The sequence below is a fragment of the Microcaecilia unicolor genome, chromosome 3 (genome assembly GCF_901765095.1).
Source record: "Microcaecilia unicolor chromosome 3, aMicUni1.1, whole genome shotgun sequence".
NCBI lineage: Eukaryota > Metazoa > Chordata > Amphibia > Gymnophiona > Siphonopidae > Microcaecilia > Microcaecilia unicolor.
In genome coordinates this window covers 437,369,784-437,390,677 of record NC_044033.1, presented here as the reverse complement: position 1 = coordinate 437,390,677, position 20,894 = coordinate 437,369,784, and the positions used below count along the sequence as shown (strand labels likewise).

The following is a 20,894-nucleotide window of genomic DNA, read 5'->3' as shown; positions in this document are numbered from 1 at the left end:
AAATGGATCTTCTTTTTTAATTCAGTTGAGCCTGAAGGATTGAATGTGTGCGATGAATGGTCAGTGTTCTTCTAATTACATTTAGGTTCTGGATGGTTGCACATTAAAATCTGATGGTGGTAATGGATTGGGAAAGAATAAACAATATAATAAAGATAACATAGAATAACTAAGAAAAGAGAGTAAGTGGTTCCAGCTGAAGGAAGTGACGTAATTGATGACAGATGAAGGAAAGGGAGGAGTTGTTCCCCCTTTAAAGATGGCGTCAGTCCCTATGTGTCGGTTATCCGACAGCAGCAATTCTGGGATACAGCAGATTGGATGAGAACTGTGGATATATCATTGGAGTAGAATCGTTGGTATAATAAATGATACAATTTAAACCCCTGACGCAGCAATTGCGAAACCGGGGGCTCCCTGTCGGGTTGAGGAGTGGAGAACACCGGAATGAATAGAACACTATAGCATTTGGACAAGCTAAGTGATTTCTAAATGGTGTTCCCTGATTGATCCTATTTAATAGAACTGTATTTTGTATCAAGATTGTCTAAATAATTTAGAAAGAGTGGAGACATAGATTGGACAGCTGATAAGTACAGCGAAAAGTAAACCCCTATATGAGGATTAGTTCAAAACACAAGATAATTAATGGAGTTTTTTTAAGCTATATGATGGCACGCCGAGCCTACGCCTTATAGCCGACTACGTCGGGCTGGCTGGGTGGCGACACTGAAACTTTTTTCCCCATTAAATTAGATCTATTTGACTACATAAGGGTGTGAGTGTCCTACTAGAATTACACAGCTGGTGTGAAGCTGTGTTGTGATTTTCAAACACGATCTTAAGCTTGAGTGGATTATTATTCACACAAGAGAAGCCAAACAGACTACTGATCTTGACGTTAGAGACAGCAGGTGGAGAGACTAGGCTGAAAACATAAAATGGTAGAAAAGCAGTAGAAGGCTACTAGTTCTGATAATGGGAAAGGAAGCAGATTTTGGTAAGGGAAAACAACATGCTAACAGAGGAGGGAGAGGAAAGAGGGATGGCAGAGTCTAAGAGAGAGAAAAGGAGAAGGAACACAAAGTGAAAGAAAAAGTGCATAAGGAGAGACAGAAAATAAGATATTTTATTTATTTATTTGTTTGTTGCATTTGTACCCCACATTTTCCCACCTATTTGCAGGCTCAATGTGGCTTACAATTTTTCCGTCTACCCAGTTATACTGTCCACATTGCTAAAGATTCATCCCAGCAATCAACCAAAGACTGTGACCACCAATCAGAGTCCCACTTGGTTCCATTAAATACTTTCTCAAAACTGGTGTAATAGAACAAATTACAGAATGATACATAATAAAGGTTGAAAAAATATTTCACTTTGCTTTCAGGAAAAATCATCACTGGTTAATGGTAATTTAAGTGAATATTTTATTAACTTGAAAAAATCTGCCTCTACAAAAAATAATTCTGTGCCTCAGAACATTTATTTGTGGGAACAGCGAGTAGGTTTACTGGTCTGAGAATGTACAAAAAAATCTTTGCAAAGTGTTATGGACTGCACTTAAGTATCACAATATTTTAACCCATTAACAATTTGTAAACATTTAATACAAGTTCAAATACACTTACCTTCCAACTTTTTGAGTAAAAAGGATTTCCCACTTCCCCACTGGGCATACAATCCAACACAGATTGGAGGCTGCATAGTTGGTTCACTAAGTATGTCAGCCAGAGCACTGCTGTAAAGGTCATAACCCAGCATATCGCCATCAGTTTCAGTAGGCGACAGGTGTCCTACAATGGAAACATAAATCAAGTCTATAAATGTGCTTGTTATGAAATTACTCAAAAGCTGTTTCAGCTACAAGGTAAAAAGCAAGTGCCTAAAAATCAAACACTCAAGAAAGGGTTCTTGCATACCTGTAATTGCTTTTCTTTTTTTATAACAGAAAAAAAAGATGATTCAATATATGTCACATGACCATGATCTACCTATATACACACACATATATATATACACACATATTTTGTTCTATGTAATCAGAACACCTTGTAAGTCCTACTTTTGTTATATTGTGAGCCATATTGAACTTGAATCCTATTTGAAATAATACGGGATCATAAATAAATAAATAATCACTAAATAATTGATTGTTCACAGCTTTCTCTGAATGCAACAGAGATACAAAAAAGGAATACAGCACCTAGCAGGCTTATGAATCTGTTCGGCACAGGTCACAGATGCTATACCAATATTGCTATTAAGAAAACATTCTGTAACTGACCCTCAAAACTCCTAACCTATCTTCTGTTTGAGTATTAATACCAGGTTTGTATGTAATAAGGAGAAATTAGATCTTATTTGCTAATTTGCTTTCCTTTAGTCTCTCCAGACCGGCCCACAACTGATGGGTTGTGCATGCATTCCAGCAGGTGGAGACTGAAAAAATTGACTCTAGAGGAGCCAATAAGAGCCCTGGCTAACTGTAACTAGACTCAGTGTTATCTTAACAAAGCAGAAGAAAGCCTATTCTATGCCACTGGGAAACTTGAGCAGCCACCCAGCACATACTACCAATGAACATATGTCTCTTATATAACGTGTCTGAACCAAGAAAGTTTTCTTTTTGTTTCTTTTTTTAACAAAAAGCGTAAATTCATAAAGCAGCTGCCCAGAAAAAAACAAAGCGACTATAAGAAAAACCAAACGTCATCTGAGCAACTACATAGCGGGAGGGATCTAGGACGGTCCAGAGAGACTAAAAGAAAGCAAATTAGCAGGTAAGATCTCATTTATCCTTCCTCAGTGTCCCTCCAGACCAGCCCAGATTGCAAATGAAGCAGTATCTTTATGGAAGAGACCCTAGCAATTCCGCTGTGAGAAAGCGTGCACCACAAACTGCCTCCTGATGACACTGAACATCCAACCAGTAATGCTTTGAAGATGAATGCAAGGAAGACCACGTAGCCGCCTTACAAATTTCCAAAGGAGGCACCAGGAAACGTTCCGCCCATGACGCAACTTGATCTCTGGTTGAATGCACCTTTACACCTTCTGGAACAGGTTTCCTGGAAAGCAGGTAAGCAGAAGCTATCATCTCTAAGTCACATGGAAATGGTAGGTTTCGACACTGTCAAACCTTTCTGGAACCCACCAAGCAACAGAAATAGACAATTTGTGTGCCTAATGCTCTCATTAGTTTTCACATAGTTGCTTCAGAACTCTTCTGACATCCAAAAACCGTAAGTGGTGCTGATCCTCCGAACTGGAGGGAGGACCTAAAACAGACAAAACCACCAACTGAGATAAATGAAATTGAGAAAAAAACCTTAGGGAGAAAGGAAGGAACCGGACACAAAACAACCTATTCCTTAGAGAATTCCAAAAATGGGGAACGACAAGAAAGAGCTTGCAGCTCCAATACTCTCCTAGCCGAGGCAGTGGCCACTAAAAATACTGTTTTAACTGTTAAGTCCTTTAGAGAGAAGGAAGCCAAGGGCTCAAAGGGTACCCTACTAAGAACTGACAGGACCAAGTTCAAATCCCAAACTGGAAAGATAGCCCTAGAAGGAGGACTTAGAAAATTCGTCCCCAAACGAACCGAGAAATATCCAGATGGCTAGACAAAGCCTTACCCTGAATGTGCACTTGAAAACACGAGAGTGCAGCTATTTAGACTTTTAGAGAAGCTAGCGCCAAGCCTTACATAAGTACATAAGTATTGTCATACTGGGAAAGACCAAAGGTCCATCAAGCCCAGCATCCTGTTTCCAACAGTGGCCAATCCAGGTCACAAATACCTGGCAGATCCCAAAAAAGTACAAAACATTTTATACTGCTTATCCCAGAAACAGTGGATTTTCCTAGTCCATTTAATAATGGTCTATGGACTTTTCCTTTAGGAAGCCGTCCAAACCTTTTTTAAACTCCACTAAGCTAACCGCCTTTACCACATTCTCTGGCAACAAATTCCAGAGCTTAATTACACATTGAGTGAAGAAATATATTCTCTGATTCTTTTTAAATTTACTACATTGTAACTTCATTGCATGCCCCCTAGTCCTAGTATTTTTGGAAGCGTAAACAGACGCTTCACATTTACCCGTTCAACTCCACTCATTATTTTATAGACCTCTATCATATCTCTCCTCAGCCACCTTTTCTCCAAACTGAAGAGCCCTAGCTGCTTTAGCCTTTCCTCATAGGGAAGTCGTCCCATCCCCTTTATCATTTTCGTCGCCCTTCTCTGCACCTTTTCTAATTTCACTATATCTTTTTTGAGATGCGGCGAACAGAATTGAACACAACATTCGAGGTGCGGTCGCACCATGGAGCATTATAACATCCTCATTTTTGATCCCATTCCTTTCCTAATAATACCTAACATTCTGTTTGCTTTCTTAGCTGCAGCAGCACACTGAGCAGAAGGTTTCAACGTATTATCAACGACGATGCCTAGATCCCTTTCATGGTCCGTGCCTCCGAACGTGGAACCTTGCATGATGTAGCTATAAATTCAGGTTCCTCTTTCCCACATGCATCACTTTACACTTGCTCACATTAAATGTCATCTGCCATTTAGACACCCAGTCTCCCAATCTCGTAAGGTCCTCTTGTAATTTTTCACAATCCTCCTGCGATTTAACAACTTTGAATAACTTTTGAGTCATCAGCAAATTTAATTACCTCACTAGTTACTCCCATCTCTAGGTCATTTATAAATATGTTAAAAAGATGAAGGAGGTCACGTGATGCGTTGAGAGCAGCAGCGGTGTTTTAGCTGTGCTCCGGGGTCCCCGCTCCTTTCTTCGTATTGCCTCCTCACGTTTGCTGTCTACAAAGCGGTAAATTGCTCTATAACGAAGTTGGAAAGCATGTATGGACAAATTTTTGATCTCAATGCCATCGGGAACCGTCAAAAAGGGGCGTAAAAGCTGATAAGGAGAAACTGCCTGCTGTCGGTGCGGAGCCTAAGATGGCGGACACAGAGACTGGGGTTTGTCAGGAGCTTTCCGATAAACAGCTTGTGCAACTGACGGCAGCGGTGGAAACTGCAATAGCGCCCAGAGTTGACCGGTTAACGGAGCAACTCGGGAAATTGGATGCAGCAGTTGCAGAAATATCTAAACGGACGTCAGAACTGGAACAGAGAGTATCGGAGTCGGAGGACAAGTGGGCACGTTGGGAGCCGGAACTCAAGGGCCTAAAGGAACAACTGAAAGGTCAATTTGAAAAAACTGAGGATTTAGAAAACAGAGCGAGACGCAGCAATTTAAGAATTGTGGGACTGCCGGAAACTGTGCCCGATTGGAACTTGGGGACACTTTTAGAGAACTGGTTGAAAAAAGAATTTGCACTGTCGGATAGCAGTGGGCCCCTCTGTATTGAAAGGGCGCATCGGATCGGCAGAACGCAAGCGCGTGAAAACAAGCCAAGATTAGTGATAATAAAGATACATAACTATATTCATAAAGTAGAAATTCTACAAGGCTACAGATCGATACGGGACTCCCTTACCTATGACGGGGAACTGATCAGGATTGAAAGGGCACATTGGATCGGCAGAACGCAAGCGAGTGAAAACAAGCCAAGAATAGTGATAATAAAGATACATAACTATATTCATAAAGTAGAAATTCTACAAGGCTATAGATCGATATGGGACTCCATTACCTATGACGGAGAACTGATCAGGATATTCCCGGATTACTCAGCAAGCGTACAGGATAAACGTAGACGTTTTCATCCGGTCTGCTCGACACTAGCAAACAAAAAGGTCTGTTTTATGCTTCTATACCCAGCAGTGCTAAAGATCCAAATAAAAGGCAGATGGAGCTCCTTTGACTCAGAGTCAGCGGCTATGGATTTTGTGAATCGCAAAGTGAAGATGCAGGAGCCTGACCCTGGGTCTTGAACTGGCTGATGTTACCTGGAGTAAACATGAGCTGGACTTAATAATGTTGGTGGGTTTAATTAAGTAGTGAACAGTTTTTGTGGCATTGCGATTGATGTTAATAAACAAAGAGGGGGAGTGCGGTGGGGAGCAGGGGCCCCTGCAGGTTGGTGTTACCTCATGATGGTAATCGGACCATCAGATAAAATAGGGACAAGTTGGGGAGCAAGGGTGTTAAGGGATGGGCACAGTACGAGAATAGTTTTGTTGGGGTATGGGGGGGGGGGAGTAGGAGGGGGGGAGGGCAACATGCTTGTGGGGTCTTTCTCTAGGATTGGGAATGAAGTAAGAATGGGTATTCACGGAGGCAACACAAACATTGTACACAAATCTAGATGCACAGGTGATGGCGAACGGAGAGATTCAAGGCACAACGGGGAACAAGACAGGGCTGCCCACTGTCTCCACTTCTGTTTGATATCTCTTTAGAGCCCCTGATCAGGATACTGAACAGTTCTGAAGAGATCCGTGGAGTCAACATAGGATCTGAGTGCGTAAAGACGTTGGCGTATGCAGATGACATCCTCTTAGTGCTGTCGGAGCCGCAAACTTCCCTTCGCCATGTATTAATAGAGGTGGAGCAGTATGGGGCATTGTCAGGGTTTTCTCTTAATCTAGAGAAGTCCTGTGCATTAGTTGTGGATGAGGAAGCCAGAAAATCCTGGAAAGGAGATTTCCCAATTAGGTGGGAAGAGAAGGCTTTGAAGTAATTGGGGGTCCTGATCCCAAAAGATCTAACTTTGCTATATTCTATGAATGTCAAACCACTCTTAGAGCTGACCAGCCAAAAGTTAGCTTTGTGGCGGAACCTACCTCTGTCGCTGTAGGGGCGCATAGCATTATTTAATATGATCTTAGTCCCCAAATGGGTATATATTTTCCCTACTTCTCAAATATAAGGGAAGTTGCTGGAAGAGAGGATGTTAAACAGGATGGTGCAGTCTTAATTATGGCAAGGAAAAAGACCAAGGATCCCCTTGAAACTAACTGCAACACCTAGAGAATATGGTGGGATGGGATTATTGAGTATCCGGTCACTCACCATAGCATGTGCAATGAGACACATTAATGGTTGATTTAGGAACACATCTGAGTTTTCGTTGACGGTGGTAGAAACCTCCCTATATCCAGATATACACTTTAGTTACCTGTTAAATTCAGGGGGCAAACTTCCATCTCAGTTCAGTAAAAGACACCCCCTTTTACACTCGTTGAGAACAACATGGAGGTGGGTGTGTAGAAGGCATAAATTCTCAGCGCAGGTTACCCCGCTGTTGTCCGTATGTAATAACCCAGCATTTCCACCTGGGCAAGGGGGAAGCATATTTAGCCAATGGGCAAGGAAGGGAGTAGTGTACTTAGCGCACATAGTAAATGCAGAGGGACGCATAAGAGCATATTCAGAATTACAAGAGAAATTTGGTATTGCAAAGGGCCATGATTTTGAATATATCCAATTGCGCCACTACCTTTCAATCCTGGAGTGGACAGACCTCACGGAGGATGTTGTAGACATGCTTACTGAGACATACTCCTTGGGCTCTCAACTTTCTGTGCCACTGAAATTTCACCACCAGCAGTTAAAAGACATCACGGAGGAGGTGGATTATGCACGCTTGGCACATAGCTGGTCTAGTGATTTGGGCTGTACAGTAACCGTAGAAACATGTAAAGCATATATAAAAAACTTATACAGTCAGTATATGTCAATTTTACAGAGGGAGAAGTTGTATAAATTCTTTTTACGGATGTACATGTCCCCGCTTAGGGCTTACCGAGCAAAAATCACTACAGAGGGGGGTTGTCCAAAATGTGGAAGCAGTCTTGCAAACCTCGGGCACATGTTTTGGTTGTGCCCCGTTGTAAAGAGGTTTTGGGAGCGCATGTTGCAAATAATAGACCAGATGTGGGGTTGTACTTTAAAATATGATCCGTTACTCTTGTTTCATGAATATATATTCACGGGAGATCCACCCCAAGGACTAAAGAGGTTTATGCAGTCAGCAATCTTTGTGGGATTAAATACCATCTTCGGAGCTTGGCTGGCGAAAGAGGGGCCTTCATTGATTTTGTGGAGGTCGCACATGATCCAGCTTATGAGGTTGGACAGATGTAAGGTGCACGCAATAGTCAGCGTACCAGGCACCCGCTTCAGAGAACAATGGGAACCTTTGTGGTTAAAAATGCCATCGAAAGGGAGAAGTTATATCTTGAACTTTTAAGACCAGACATATGTGAGGGGAGGGAGGGGGAAGGGGGGGCATTGTTGAAGTAGTTTGGTTTGTATAGGAAAATAGAGGAAGATGTGTGTTTCCTGTTGGTATCCAGTTCCTACCCAGTCCGGTAAGTCCTGCCGGCCGCCTGCACCCAGGGGCTCAACTCCTGGGGAAGGGCGGTCAAGCGCAGGTGAAGTCTAGCTGTTTCTGTCTGAGTTCTGCCTTGTCTCTGGTGTGGGGTGGTCTTGCCTGCCGCTGCCGCCCAAGGGCTCACGAACCTAGTTTCTGCCTTGAAAGCCTAACACCTGGGCAGGGCTGGGTGCCTGGGTTTGACACGTGCTGAGAAGGCGCTCTTGCCTGTTTCTCATACATTGGTTATTAGTTACTAAGTTTACACAAGTAATTACTTGGAATGTGGTAGGCATCACACCTCCTCTGAAACGGGCAAAAATTTTGTCTGCTTTGAAATGCCATAAGACAGACATAGCGTGTTTCACAGCAGACACACCTCACAGTAAAGGAGCATCTCAAACTGGAACGTTCCTAGGTAGGTGAGGTTCACTTAGCATCCTCGCCAGGGAGAAGGGAAGGAGTTGCTGTCTTGATCAGAAAGGGATCAATGAGGTACCATAGGACTCCGAGAAGTATCATGGATCCTTAGAACTTCTCATGGGAGGGCCAAGATTGAGCCTGCCTTGATACAGAAGAACCATGTCCTCGAGAGGGGCACTGAGATGTTGGCTCCACCCTCGACTTTAGCAAAGTTTCCTCCAATGATGTCGGGGGGGTGCCAGAATGGGCAGCTGTCGACACCGGCATCGGAGACCTCAATGCAGGCAAGAGGCATGGCTTGTGTACGCACCCCAGATGCTGATGCACATTGTTATAAAATCCCCTCCAAGTGCTCATGGAGCATGGCCCGGATGTGCTCATCAAGAGAGGCCATCGGAAAAGGCTGGGGTGTCAGTTCGGAGACAAGACAGATGAACTACACATGTCGAGACGGGTGCCTGGTCGTGGCTGCATGGAGAGCCCCTCATTGGCACCTCTTGTATGGAGGGGGAGGGTGCCAACTCTTCTCAGGGACCGAATCAATTGGTACCCCAGAGCTCCTGGCACCGTTCATTGAGGGGAAACGATGCAAATTCTTCTTGACCTTTGCCTGCCGGTCATCGACATTCCTCGATGCCAACGAAGTCCTCACATTTCCTCGGGGTCAGATCCTATGCCAACCGGTCCCGGGGGCCCCTGCACAGTGAGGCAGGTGGAGACCCACTCGATGCACGTCTACTCCCATTGTCCAAGAGAGGCTTCTCAGCCATACGGACTGATGCACGTGATGCAACTCCTGACGTTGATATCGACATCAATGCCGATACCAACGCCGAGGTTTCAGACCAGGCTGCAAAATTTTTTTTATCTCTGCCTTTGGCCAGTCAGGTTCTTCATACAAAGGCAAAGAATACAGCTGGAAGGGTATGTTCAGGCCCCAAACACTGAAGACACCAAGAATGAATGTCTTTTGGCAGAGATGGTCCTATTGCCACTGGGAACCTTCGATGACATGGAAGAGAAAAAAGCCGTGGCCAAATCAAATGGCTCGATGGTGACTGAAAAAAGGGGCAAGCACCAGAAAAATAGGTCTGAGCTCCCAGTTGGGCTCTAAAAGGACCTACAGAGCGCGGATAAAAATAAAATAAAATGTGGGGAAAACCCAACTAAGACTATATAGGAAGGGAGAGGAAAATTTCTAAAGAAAAATAAAACATCAGGGGAAAAAACTCCCAAGGGAATGCACAAAAAAAGCTCAAAAACAGACCCATGCACCCAGAGGCTGTGAAGAAGCATAGGACAATGTATTCTCTCCTCACGGCAGATGAAGAGAGACTGTTGGTCCCACACTCTCACGGCAGGTGTGAAGTCACTGGCACATGCGCTGAGGGGATGCTGTATGTGCTCTTAAAGCTGTATTAGCTTTATTTACGCTCCGCACCGGGCAAAATGGATGCTGTCACCCACATGTGAAAATATGGCCTGCTTGTCCTCAGAGAATGACCTACATGTGTGGATTATTACTCCAGACTGTCAGAAAACCATGTTGTTACACTTAAGAAGTTATTTATCTACATCTTCATGAAAATCATGTGTTCATTATTGTCTTCTAATAGCAATTCAAGCACTGTACTCAGGACAATATTTCAGACCTATACTTACTGGCACCAAATATTTGAGTTAAAATGCTTTTCTGATGGCTACAATCAATGTTATAGGGAGTCTCTCCTGCTTTGTTGGGCCTGTAGAGCAATCTTCCATCTTTTGGATTCCTTAAAAGTAATTCTGCCAGTTTTCGGCTTCTTCCACGGATTGCAATATGAAGTGGAGTATCTCCCTTCTGCAACATACCAAAAATGTAAAAAAACAGTAAGAAACGCAATTTTTCAAAGGATTCATTTTCTTTTTAATCCAGTAATACATATCTTAGGAGCAGTAATCAATTCTTCACGTATGTCAACTCATGTATTAAATTGGGGTTTGATTATTGCCCTTAGTGCATGCAGCTAAAATTGTGTGCCGGATGACAATGCAGATATTTTTATCTGTGCTATCACTTTCCAGGGTCACCTCTGCTAACAAAAAGAACCAAGACTGCGGCATGCTACTACTACTACTTAACATTTCTAGAGCGTTACTAGGGTTACGCAGCGCTGTACAAATTAACAAAGAAGGACGGTCCCTGCTCAAAGGAGCTTACAATCGAAAGGACAAAATGTCAAGTTTGGGCAGTCTAGATTTCCTGAGTAGAGGTGTAGTGGTTAGGTGCCGAAGGCGACATTGAAGAGATGGGCTTTGAGCAATGATTTGAAGATGGGCAGAGAGGGGGCCTGTCGTATGGGCTCAGAGAGTTTGTTCCAAGCATGGGGTGAGGCGAGGCAGAAAGGGCGGAGCCTGGAGTTGGCGGTGGTGGAGAAGGGTACTGAAAGGAGGGATTTGTCTTGAGAGCAGAGGTTACGGGTAGGAACGTAAGGGGAGATGAGGGTAGAGAGGTAAGGAGGGGCTGCAGATCGAGTGCATTTGTAGGTTAGTAGGAGAAGCTTGAACTGTATGCGGTATCTGATCGGAAGCCAGTGAAGTGACTTGAGGAGAGGGGTGATATGAGTATATCGGTCAAGGCGGAAGATAAGACGTACAGCAGAGTTCTGAACGGACTGAAGGGGGGATAGATGGCTAAGTGGGAGACCAGTGAGGAGTAGGTTGCGGTAGTCAAGGCAAGAGGTAATGAGAGAGTGGATGAGAGTTCGGGTGGTGTGCTCAGAGAGGAAGGGGCAAATTTTGCTAATGTTATAGAGGAAGAAGCAACAGGTCTTGGCTATCTGCTGGATATGCGCAGAGAAGGAGAGGGAGGAGTCGAAGATGACACCAAGGTTGCGGGCAGATGAGACGGGGACGATGAGGGTGTTATGAACTGAGACAGAGAGTGAAGGGAGAGGAGAAGTGGGCTTGGGTGGGAAGACAATAAGTTCGGTCTCCAGAAGAAAAGAGAGTGTATGGGCATCGGAAGAGTCAGCATCCGTGGAGGTTCTGCCTAGATTTTTGGCTCTATTCCATCTGGCCCAAAGCAGGTAACCCCAGTGGTATCATCTGCTTGGGTCAGCTCCACTAACAGAATGGACAAGGCCTGAAGCATCTAATCACAGGGCATGCCCCTCAGGAGCATAAAAGAGACCAAGGAACATTCTGATAAATTGGTGAGCTGTTTCTTTCTATATTGTTATAGGTGAATACACAGAAGATTGAATACGTTGGTGAGCTGTTTCTTTCTATTTTTTTATATAGGCAAATACAGAGATTACAGAAGATAAAATGTAAGCCTCTTCATCCCCTATGATTCCAATAGACAAACATGTAAGTCAAGTTCTGGGACAGTCTCTGAATCCCAGTTTGACTCTGAAGCATCCGAATTCTGCTGAACAGATTTCACCTCCCTATCCCCTGGTTTCATTAATTAATTCTCCAAGCAGGGTTTGGGTGTTCAAGGGAACCTGTTAACCACAAGAGGGGATTGCAAATAGCTCAAACACCCCTGCTGGTGGTTGCCTCTCTACATTGTCCTCAAACTGTGGGGTATTTGATGTGGAGCTTGAAACAGTTTATTAGATCTCTAGAGGGCTGTAGCAAGAAATGAATGATCTGTCACTGTTAAGCAATTATGTGAGTTCACTTATAGATCTGCTGTGAAACTGGAAGAAATAAGAATAAGACTATGCAATGTGTCAAATGTGCATGTTACAAAATTACAGACGCCAAGTCCTTCAATCTGCATCAGCAATTGAAGACAATTTGCTTTTGCATCATAAACTGGACGCATTTGAGAATGTTGTCAGAGGAAAGAATCATTTTCTAAAATGTTTTCAATTATTTGCCTGCTCTCTCCAGATTTACTTAAGCATTTCAAGGAGATTCTCACCCTCTCTGATAGAGGGTTTAGGGATCTCCAGATATTTTATATACCTAGAAAGGTATGCCTTAGAAACAAATCTGAGGGTGAGTCCAATAGGTTGGTACCTACTGGGGAGCTGAACCTTACCGAGTTCTTACCAGAAAGAAATAACTGAAAGGGCTAACCTGGTTGTTACCTTTTGAGAAAGCAAGACAAATTATTGGTTATTAAAATTTATTATAAAGTTAAAGTGACTAGAAGGTTCAAATTTATCTGGCTGTTTCTTGTGATATCCAATTGCATAAAACACAAAGGATAAATTTTGTGCGTTGTTAAAGCCCTTACCAAGGATCTAAGGTAGCTGATATTACGGATTTACCTACCATTTGGGAGCGAGCAATCCAAACATTTTTAAAGATCGATTCATTTATCACAATTTTTATTCTGTTAATTTTGAGTTGCATTCTTCTTCTGAACTGACATCTGAACATTTTTTGTAAATATCACAAGTCTAATATTCAAAGGCACTTAAATAGACATTTAAATATCATTTCAAAACAGGGACTATTCACAAATGGAGAAACCTAATACGTCAAGATGGCAAGAGAGCATGGGCACTAAGGGCTGGGAAAGGGAAAGAGAGTGGGATGGGCAGGCTTACAATAAAGACATGCACTCTCTATTTTACATAGGGAATCCATGTCTCTATTAAGAAATCTAGACTTCGGTATTTACACCTGGCCGAGGCATGTCTAAGTGCTTGCTACAGGGTCAGCTGCAAATACTGGTTCTGACCCAGTATGGATAGTCTTATGTTCTTTCAGCAAAGTGAACTGTTGTATATAAAGTGAACTGTTTGCTGTTAAGACAAGTATGAAGTTTGTCTATCTGCCTGTTTCAGCATTCCAGTAAAGTTCTGTTTTGCATATAACACAAATCCTGGAGTGGAGAAAGTTTCTTCGGAGTGAGAGTGAAGTTGTTTTGCTCCCAGTCTGAGAAAGAAATAAAGTCAAAGTGTGGCTTAAAACCCAAAGGCCTTCCGAGATCAAGCCCAGCCTTAGACTGTGCCCAGCTTAGTGAAATAAAACTTTTGTTTGTGGCCCTGGTTTGAGTACTGACCCAAAAAGCCAGCTGGCGCCCAGAACTATGTGGTGAGACCAGGGTTATAGACATTACACATATAAGAAATGTATCCAGGTGTGTTTGGAAATTTTTTAATGAGGCCTGGGACACCTAAAACAATGGGAACTATTTCAATATCTTTCTGCCACATTTTCTTGCGTTCAATCTGCATTTCTTGATACTTAAAAGATCTTTTCTCTCTCTACGTGATTCACTGAGTAATCACTTGGGACCGACACCTCTATAATCAAGGCCATTCTGGTGTTTTTTCTCTTTCACCAGTATATCTGGTTTCCAGGCACTCAACTTTTTATCTGCTGGAATGGGGTTTCTCCCAAGTGATCACAACCTCTTTGTTCTCTGTGATTCTCTTAAGGAGTCATTATCCTACTGTTTCTCTGGTACAGCAATGAACAATGTCGTAATGTTTACAAAGTGTCAAATGGATGCCATCTAGTTGTGCCTTTCTGTATAGAGATTTTCTGTCATCAGAACTTCACAGCCGACTACAAAAAGAGGGACCATTCCAGTAAATTGTAACAAATCCCATTTGTCTGTTGCACTAATTTTTTTTATGCTTGAAGTAAACTATCTCATTGGTAATCTGCTATCCTGAGTTGCAACTATCTATCGCTGATCCTTAGGTTTCAATTCACCACTCCTTAACCATATAGGTGTTTGATTTTCATCAGCAAATAGTTCTCAGAGTAAAACTTTGTATTTCCCACTATAGTTATGTATTTGTCACTTATTCATTCATTCCTGATCTAATTCCTTGAAGAGTTTTTTCTCTTCCTTCACAAATTCTGTTGTTTCTTTCTCTTTTGGTGCCAGTGGATTCCAACCCATTTCTCTTTGGAATACTTGGCCAAATTTAACAACAGAAATTGATTCAGGAATTTTTATTTCATATTTTAACACCTTTTGTGCATGTGGATCTAAAGATGCTGCTAAATAAGTTTGGAGACCTCTGATAGTTTAAAAACATAAGAGTAGTCATACTGGGTCTATCCAGCCCACTATCCTCTTTCCAAGCGTGGCTAATCCAGGTCACAAGTACCTGGAAGAAACCCAATTAGTAGCAACATTCAATGCTACTAATCTCAGGGTAAGCACTGGATTCCCCATGTCTATCTCAATAGCAGACTATGGACTTTTCCTCCAGGAACTTGTACAAACCTTTTTTAAACCCAGATATGCTAACCACTGTTAAAACTTGTTCCAGAGCTTAACTATTCATTGAGAGAGAAAAAGAAACACATTTCCTCCTATTTGTTTTTTTAAGTATTTCCATGTAACTACATTAAGTATCCCTTAGTCTTTGTACTTTTTGAAGGAGTTAAAAAAAAAAAACTGATTCACTTTTTTACCCATTCTACACCACTCGGAATCTTGTTGACCTCAATCATATCTCCTCTCAGCCATTTATTTTCCAAGCTGAAGAGCCTTAACCTCTTTAGCCTTTCTTCAACTGAGAGGAGTTCCATCGCCTCTATCATTTTGGTCACACTTCATTGAACCTTTTCTAATTACGCTACATCTTTTTGAGATACGGCAACCAGAATTGAACGCAATACTCAAGGTGAGGTTGTACCATAGAGCAAGACAGAGGCATTATAGTATTCTTGGTCTTATTTACACAGTGCTTTTTTTGTAGGAAAAAAAGGTACCAATACTCATTATGGGTGGGGTCACCATCTATGGCTCCACCCCTATGGTAGCCACACCCACATTAGCCAGCCATGGCGCATATACACAGGTATCATTGAAAATACTATACCAGTATATGAGAAAAAAATAACTTGTGATTTTTTTTCATTATAAATTTCTGTAAGCTGTTATAGCTCCAGTACACCCAGTGCAAAATAAGATAGCAGGTGTAAATTCTCAAATTGGACATACTCTAAACACTAAAATGAAAATAAAATGATTTTTCTACCTTTGTTGTCTAGAGACTTTGTTTTTCTGATCATGTTGGTTCCAGTCTCTGATTCTGCTGCTCTCTATCTGTTCCCTTAACTCTGTTTCCAGGGCTTCCTTTCCATTTACTTTCCTCCTTTCTCCTTCTTTTCTTGCCCTACATCCATAGGTAAAATCTGGGTCCTCCGTAGACTTGACTGGAGGAGGTATAGAGTGGATCCAGCTTTTACCTATTTTCTCCATCTATGTGCAGTTTTTCCTCCTCTTTTCCCTTTCCTTCAGGTCTCTTCTAAAAAGAATATCCATTTCTCCCCTCTTCTGCTCCCTGTGATTCAAAGCATAAAAACCCACGGGATACTGGGATGAGCACAGCAATCTCTCGTCTTTTGCAAGTAAGTGGGTTTCTAGCATCATCACAATCACTGTCTTCAGACTTGCTGCTTCTTTAAAACAGGGAATGACTTTACCATGCACCTAAGGCTTCCATATTGGTTAACGGCGCAGTCTCCCCTTTGTTGTTTGTCCTGACCCTTGATCCTTCTGATGCTTGGCACCACTGAGAGGCCAGGGTCCATTGGGCTGATCTCATATGAAGGCGTGTCATGGGTGTCACATAAACTGTGGCTTTCCTTAGTCAATCCATGCTATACTGAGATTCTACTTTTTTTTTTTTTTTTAGCTGGCCATAATGGCTTTATTTAACATTAACTGGTCTTTGGTTCCATATGCTCCCTTCTTATTGCCTTTCTGATTTATTGCCATGATGTTATTAGAGTCGATACGATCGTATATTTTATTGGCATCTTGTGCAGTAAAAAGCTTATAGACTATAAGCAGACAAGTAATGGGTCTGTAATTTTTAGGAACATCACTTGGACCTCCCTTTGGTGGTTAATAATAGTAGTGTTTGGCCTATTATTAACCACTGTGGTATTAATTCTGGCTGCCTGACCAATCGATTTTTACAATTCTTCAGGTCTTGGTGGAGCGATCTTAATTAAGGTAAAAGTTGGTCACTCCTTCTTGACCAGGGCTCTTCCAGTCTGAGGCTCTTCTTAACTTATTTTCCAGCTCTTCTACTGTTACAGTCAGCTAATCTATAGCTTTGACGTTTGCCTTCTCAAAATTCTTCTCTATGCAGGACCCACACTAATGTCTACTGCACTATAAAAGCAGCCAGCATGGTAAAAAACAAAACAAAACACTCTAGTTGTGGAGCTGGGCATGACATGGGAGGGTTGGAAGCTGTGACAGTTAGAGCGTGAGTCATTTCTGTGTACTAGCTGTCACAACTGCCAGTAGCGCAGCTGCACTTACTGCCACTTCAAGAGGAAGCAATTAGTGCAGCTGTGCTACTAGCAATCCAGAACTCGGCCACAGTCTTAAACCCAATCAGCTAACCTCCTCCCCCACCCACTCCATGTTGTCATTTCGATTCCTCCAGGCAAGCCCCTCCCACTAAGTACAGCCCCTCTACACCTGTCCCCAACACAACCTTCCCCACTACCTCGGAGTCCCCATCCACCTCCAGGATTTACCCGGAGGCAAGGTCTGGTGGTCCAATAGCAAGGAGTGGAAGCAGTCCCCTTTTACTCTTGCTCCAGATTCAAAATGGCACTATAACTTGGCATCTGAGTGTTCTAGCGCACAACTGCAAAGGGGGCATTCAAATGAATGGGGCATGGGCTTTTCAACTATTAAAGCATGCACTTTATTAAATACTGTCAGTTAGGCACCTAACTGCAGCATTTAGGCGCACCCATTTACATCTACCATAGAGCAAGCATAAGTGGCAGTGTCTAAATTTATGAACCTAACTGCCAACTTATGCTAATATTCTATAATACATTAGGCACCCAGATTTGCTCTTATGGAACACTAACTTAGCACCTAGATCTTAGGTGCCTAACTTTTAGCAACCTTTATAGAACTGTTCTCTTAGGAGAGAATTCTTTAAATAGTGTGGAAAAAAACTGGCACCGAAAAAAATGCATATAGCAATATTCTATAAACCGCACCTAAAGTTAAGTGTGGTTATAGAATAGTGCTTAAACCCATGGATCGTAACTAAATTTAGGCACAATCATTTGCACCAACAAAAATGTGGTGCATGCCTATATTTAGGCGCAGAGCCCCCTTATTCTATAATTACTCCAAAGTCATGCCCCATTTCCACCTCGCGTTAAAATTTAAATGTGTACATGTTAATTTAATTAGTGCCAATAGCTGCTTGTTAAAAAGCCAATTATTGGCAGTAATTGGTCCGTTATTCAATTATGTGAGCGCAAATTTGCACACACATTTTTTAGCGCTTTTTATAGAATTAAGGGGTTAATGTGACTTATTTGGCCAAAATTGTGCATTATTCCCTCTTCAGTGATTTGGTTAATATGAGATTCTATAGCATGAGTCATACTGGGACCAATGGCAAGAAGAGAGCCCATATCTGGAACTCTTTCAACAGATGTAAAGTGCTTACATTATTAAAAAAAAAAAAAAACAAGACAAAGCCTGTAGAGAAGCTGTCAGTAGGTTTAGCAAAGTCCTGTCATATGGCAGTTTAAGCCATTGTAATCCATTACTCAGAACACAAGGTACCCAAAATAGTCTAAAAGACATGGGTTATTTATGTCAAATCCCAACCCTGCTTTCTAATATTTAAGGGTGGTAATTTTCAAGAGTTTCCATGGGTGAAACAGTATTTTACTCACGTAAGAGCTGATCTGTGGTGCTGGAGTTAAGGCAGGATTGATATATGCATACTTTTGCATATATCAAATCATATGTACACTATATAGGTCAGAAAAGCTACCTGCAGAAAAAGGAAATGCAAGTGCCTGTGGAACTTTTCCCTTTGTCATTTTTCAAAATGAAACTATGCAGTTAATTTCACTTTGAAAACTAATGCAAATAAGATCAATGGACTTTCAGATAAGTAGGCACTATGAATTTGCCACCAGAGTTCATATCAGAATAAACATTTACCCAGTTCTTTAAGCAGTTAACTTTTTACCTTGTCTACAGCAGAAACTTTAGCTCCCTTATCCAGCAGCAGCTCTACAATCTCAATACTCCTCATCTTGGTTGCTTTTATTAAGGGAGTTTCACCATCCTAACAACAAAATAAAGAAAGGAGTAAGTTTTCAACTTAAAAATACAAAAATAGGAGATCAAACAAGTTACTGGAATAACTGAATATATTATGAGAGCTACTCAGTGCAGGAGGATATTCTACAAATATACAAAAACTATAGTTAGGATGATGAGGTGGGTGATGTTAAGTTGAGAGATAGGATGATGTTGTTGAGAGGAGATACAGCAAAATTTACTACTGTAGGAAGGATACAGTTGGCAACATATAAGGAACTTAATTTGAGAATAAAAACACATGGCAAACAAAAATATTAAACCCTTCAATAATGTAATATGTTCCTTAAAAAAATTGACAACTGAAAATGTCACTAAACAGCAAAATTGTTTAAAATACTAGGATTTCTACGAATAGAATACATGCACGAATGCATTAGAAACGTGTTGATGTGTTTTAAATACAGAGATGTGTGTTACCAGAATCAGTTCACAAATAATTCCTTCAATGTCTAGAACTGAGAAGAGGAATTGATGTGGTAATCACAAATGAAAGCATTCTGAAACAAAACTGTCATTTGATAATCTGCATTTCACTATACTACTATAAAAGCCTGACTATAAGAGGTGAAAGCAGGCTTTCCAATATTTGAGTGTGCAAGGTCGTTTCTGATTTTCGGCGATAATGGAAACCAAGAGCACCCATCTCAGAAATGACCAAATGCAAGCCCTTTGGTCATGGGAGGAGCCAGCATTTGTAGTGCACTGGTCCCCCTGACATGCCAGGACACCAACCGGGCACCCTATGGGGCACTGCAGTGGACTTCATAAAATGCTCACAGGAACATAGCTCCCTTACCTTGTCTGCTGAGCCCCCCAAACCCTCCCTAAAACCCACTACCCACAACTGTACACCACTACCATAACCCTTACAGTTGAAGGGGGGGGCACCTAGATGTGCGTACAGTGGGTTTCTGGTGGGTTTTGGAGGGCTCGCTGTTTCCTCCACAAACGTAACAGGTAGGGAGGGGCCTGGGTCCGCCTGCCTGATGTGCACTGCACCCACTAAAACTGCTCCAGGTACCTGCATACTGCTGTGATGGACCTGAGTATGACATCTGAGGCTGGCAAAAAATATTTTGAAGGATATTTTTTGAGGGTGGGAGGGGTTTAGTGACCACTGGGGGGGTAAGGGGAGGTCATCCCTGATTCTCTCCGGTGGTCATCTGGTCATTTCGGCCACCTTGTTGTGCCTTGGTCGTAAGAAAAACAGGACCAAGTAAAGTCGTCCAAGTGCTCGTCAGGGACGCCCTTTTTTTCCCATTATGGGTCAAGGAAGTCCATGTGTTAGGCACACCCAAGTCCCACCTTCGCTATGCCTCTGATATGCTCCTTGAACTTTGGACGTCCCTGTGACGGAAAGCAGTTGGGGACGTCCTAAATCGGCTTTTCGATTATAGCGATTTGGACGACCCTGGGAGAAGGACGCACATCTTCCGATTTGTGTCGAAAGATGGGTGTCCTCCTCTTTCGAAAATGAGCCTGCATGTGTCCCAACAACGGCAACATATGCCGAGCCGTGACCTGCTGAGAGGTTCGAACCCAAGAAGCCAGTGTGACTAGTGTCCACTCTTGGCACTGAAAGGAAGGCTCGAACCTCCTACATATTGGGCAGGGCTCCAACGAATTCCAATTGTTGGACAGGATGGAGATGGGACTTGGGTACTTTAAAACAAACCCTAGTAGCTCGAGCACCTGAATAGTCCTCCGCATAGACTCCCGAGCACTGTCTTCCGATGCGCTCTTCACCAGCCAATCGTCGAGATAAGGGAACACATGGACTCCCAGTCTGCATAGCGATGCTGCGATCACTGCTAGACATTTGGTAAATACCCTGGGAGCTGATGCGAGGCCAAACGGTAACACGTGGTACTAGAAGTGCTGTGTTCCCAACCGAAACCGTAGATACTTCCGGTGGGCTAGAAATATCGGAATGTGCATAATGCATCCTTTAAGTCCAGAGAGCAAAGCCAATGGTAGTTTTCCTGAATCATGGGTTGAAGGGTTGTCCAGAAAACTGTTCAGGACCCTTAGGTCTAGGATGGGACGCATCCCCCCCTGTCTTCTGTTGCACACGGAAGTACCTGGAATAGAA

At 42.5% G+C, this 20,894-nt stretch overlaps 1 protein-coding gene across 1 annotated transcript in view; it reads right to left on the bottom strand.

The window, feature by feature from the left end:
* The window catches only part of KIDINS220 (kinase D interacting substrate 220), a 386,704-nt gene that overhangs the window by 202,771 nt on the left and 163,039 nt on the right, over nt 1-20,894 (bottom strand). The window contains exons 11-13 of the mRNA XM_030198900.1: nt 18,666-18,764; nt 10,387-10,564; nt 1,632-1,796 (exon numbers count right to left, since the gene is read on the bottom strand). Coding sequence (XP_030054760.1) covers nt 1,632-1,796; nt 10,387-10,564; nt 18,666-18,764 — 442 coding nt within the window. The remainder of the gene's footprint in view (nt 1-1,631; nt 1,797-10,386; nt 10,565-18,665; nt 18,765-20,894) is intronic.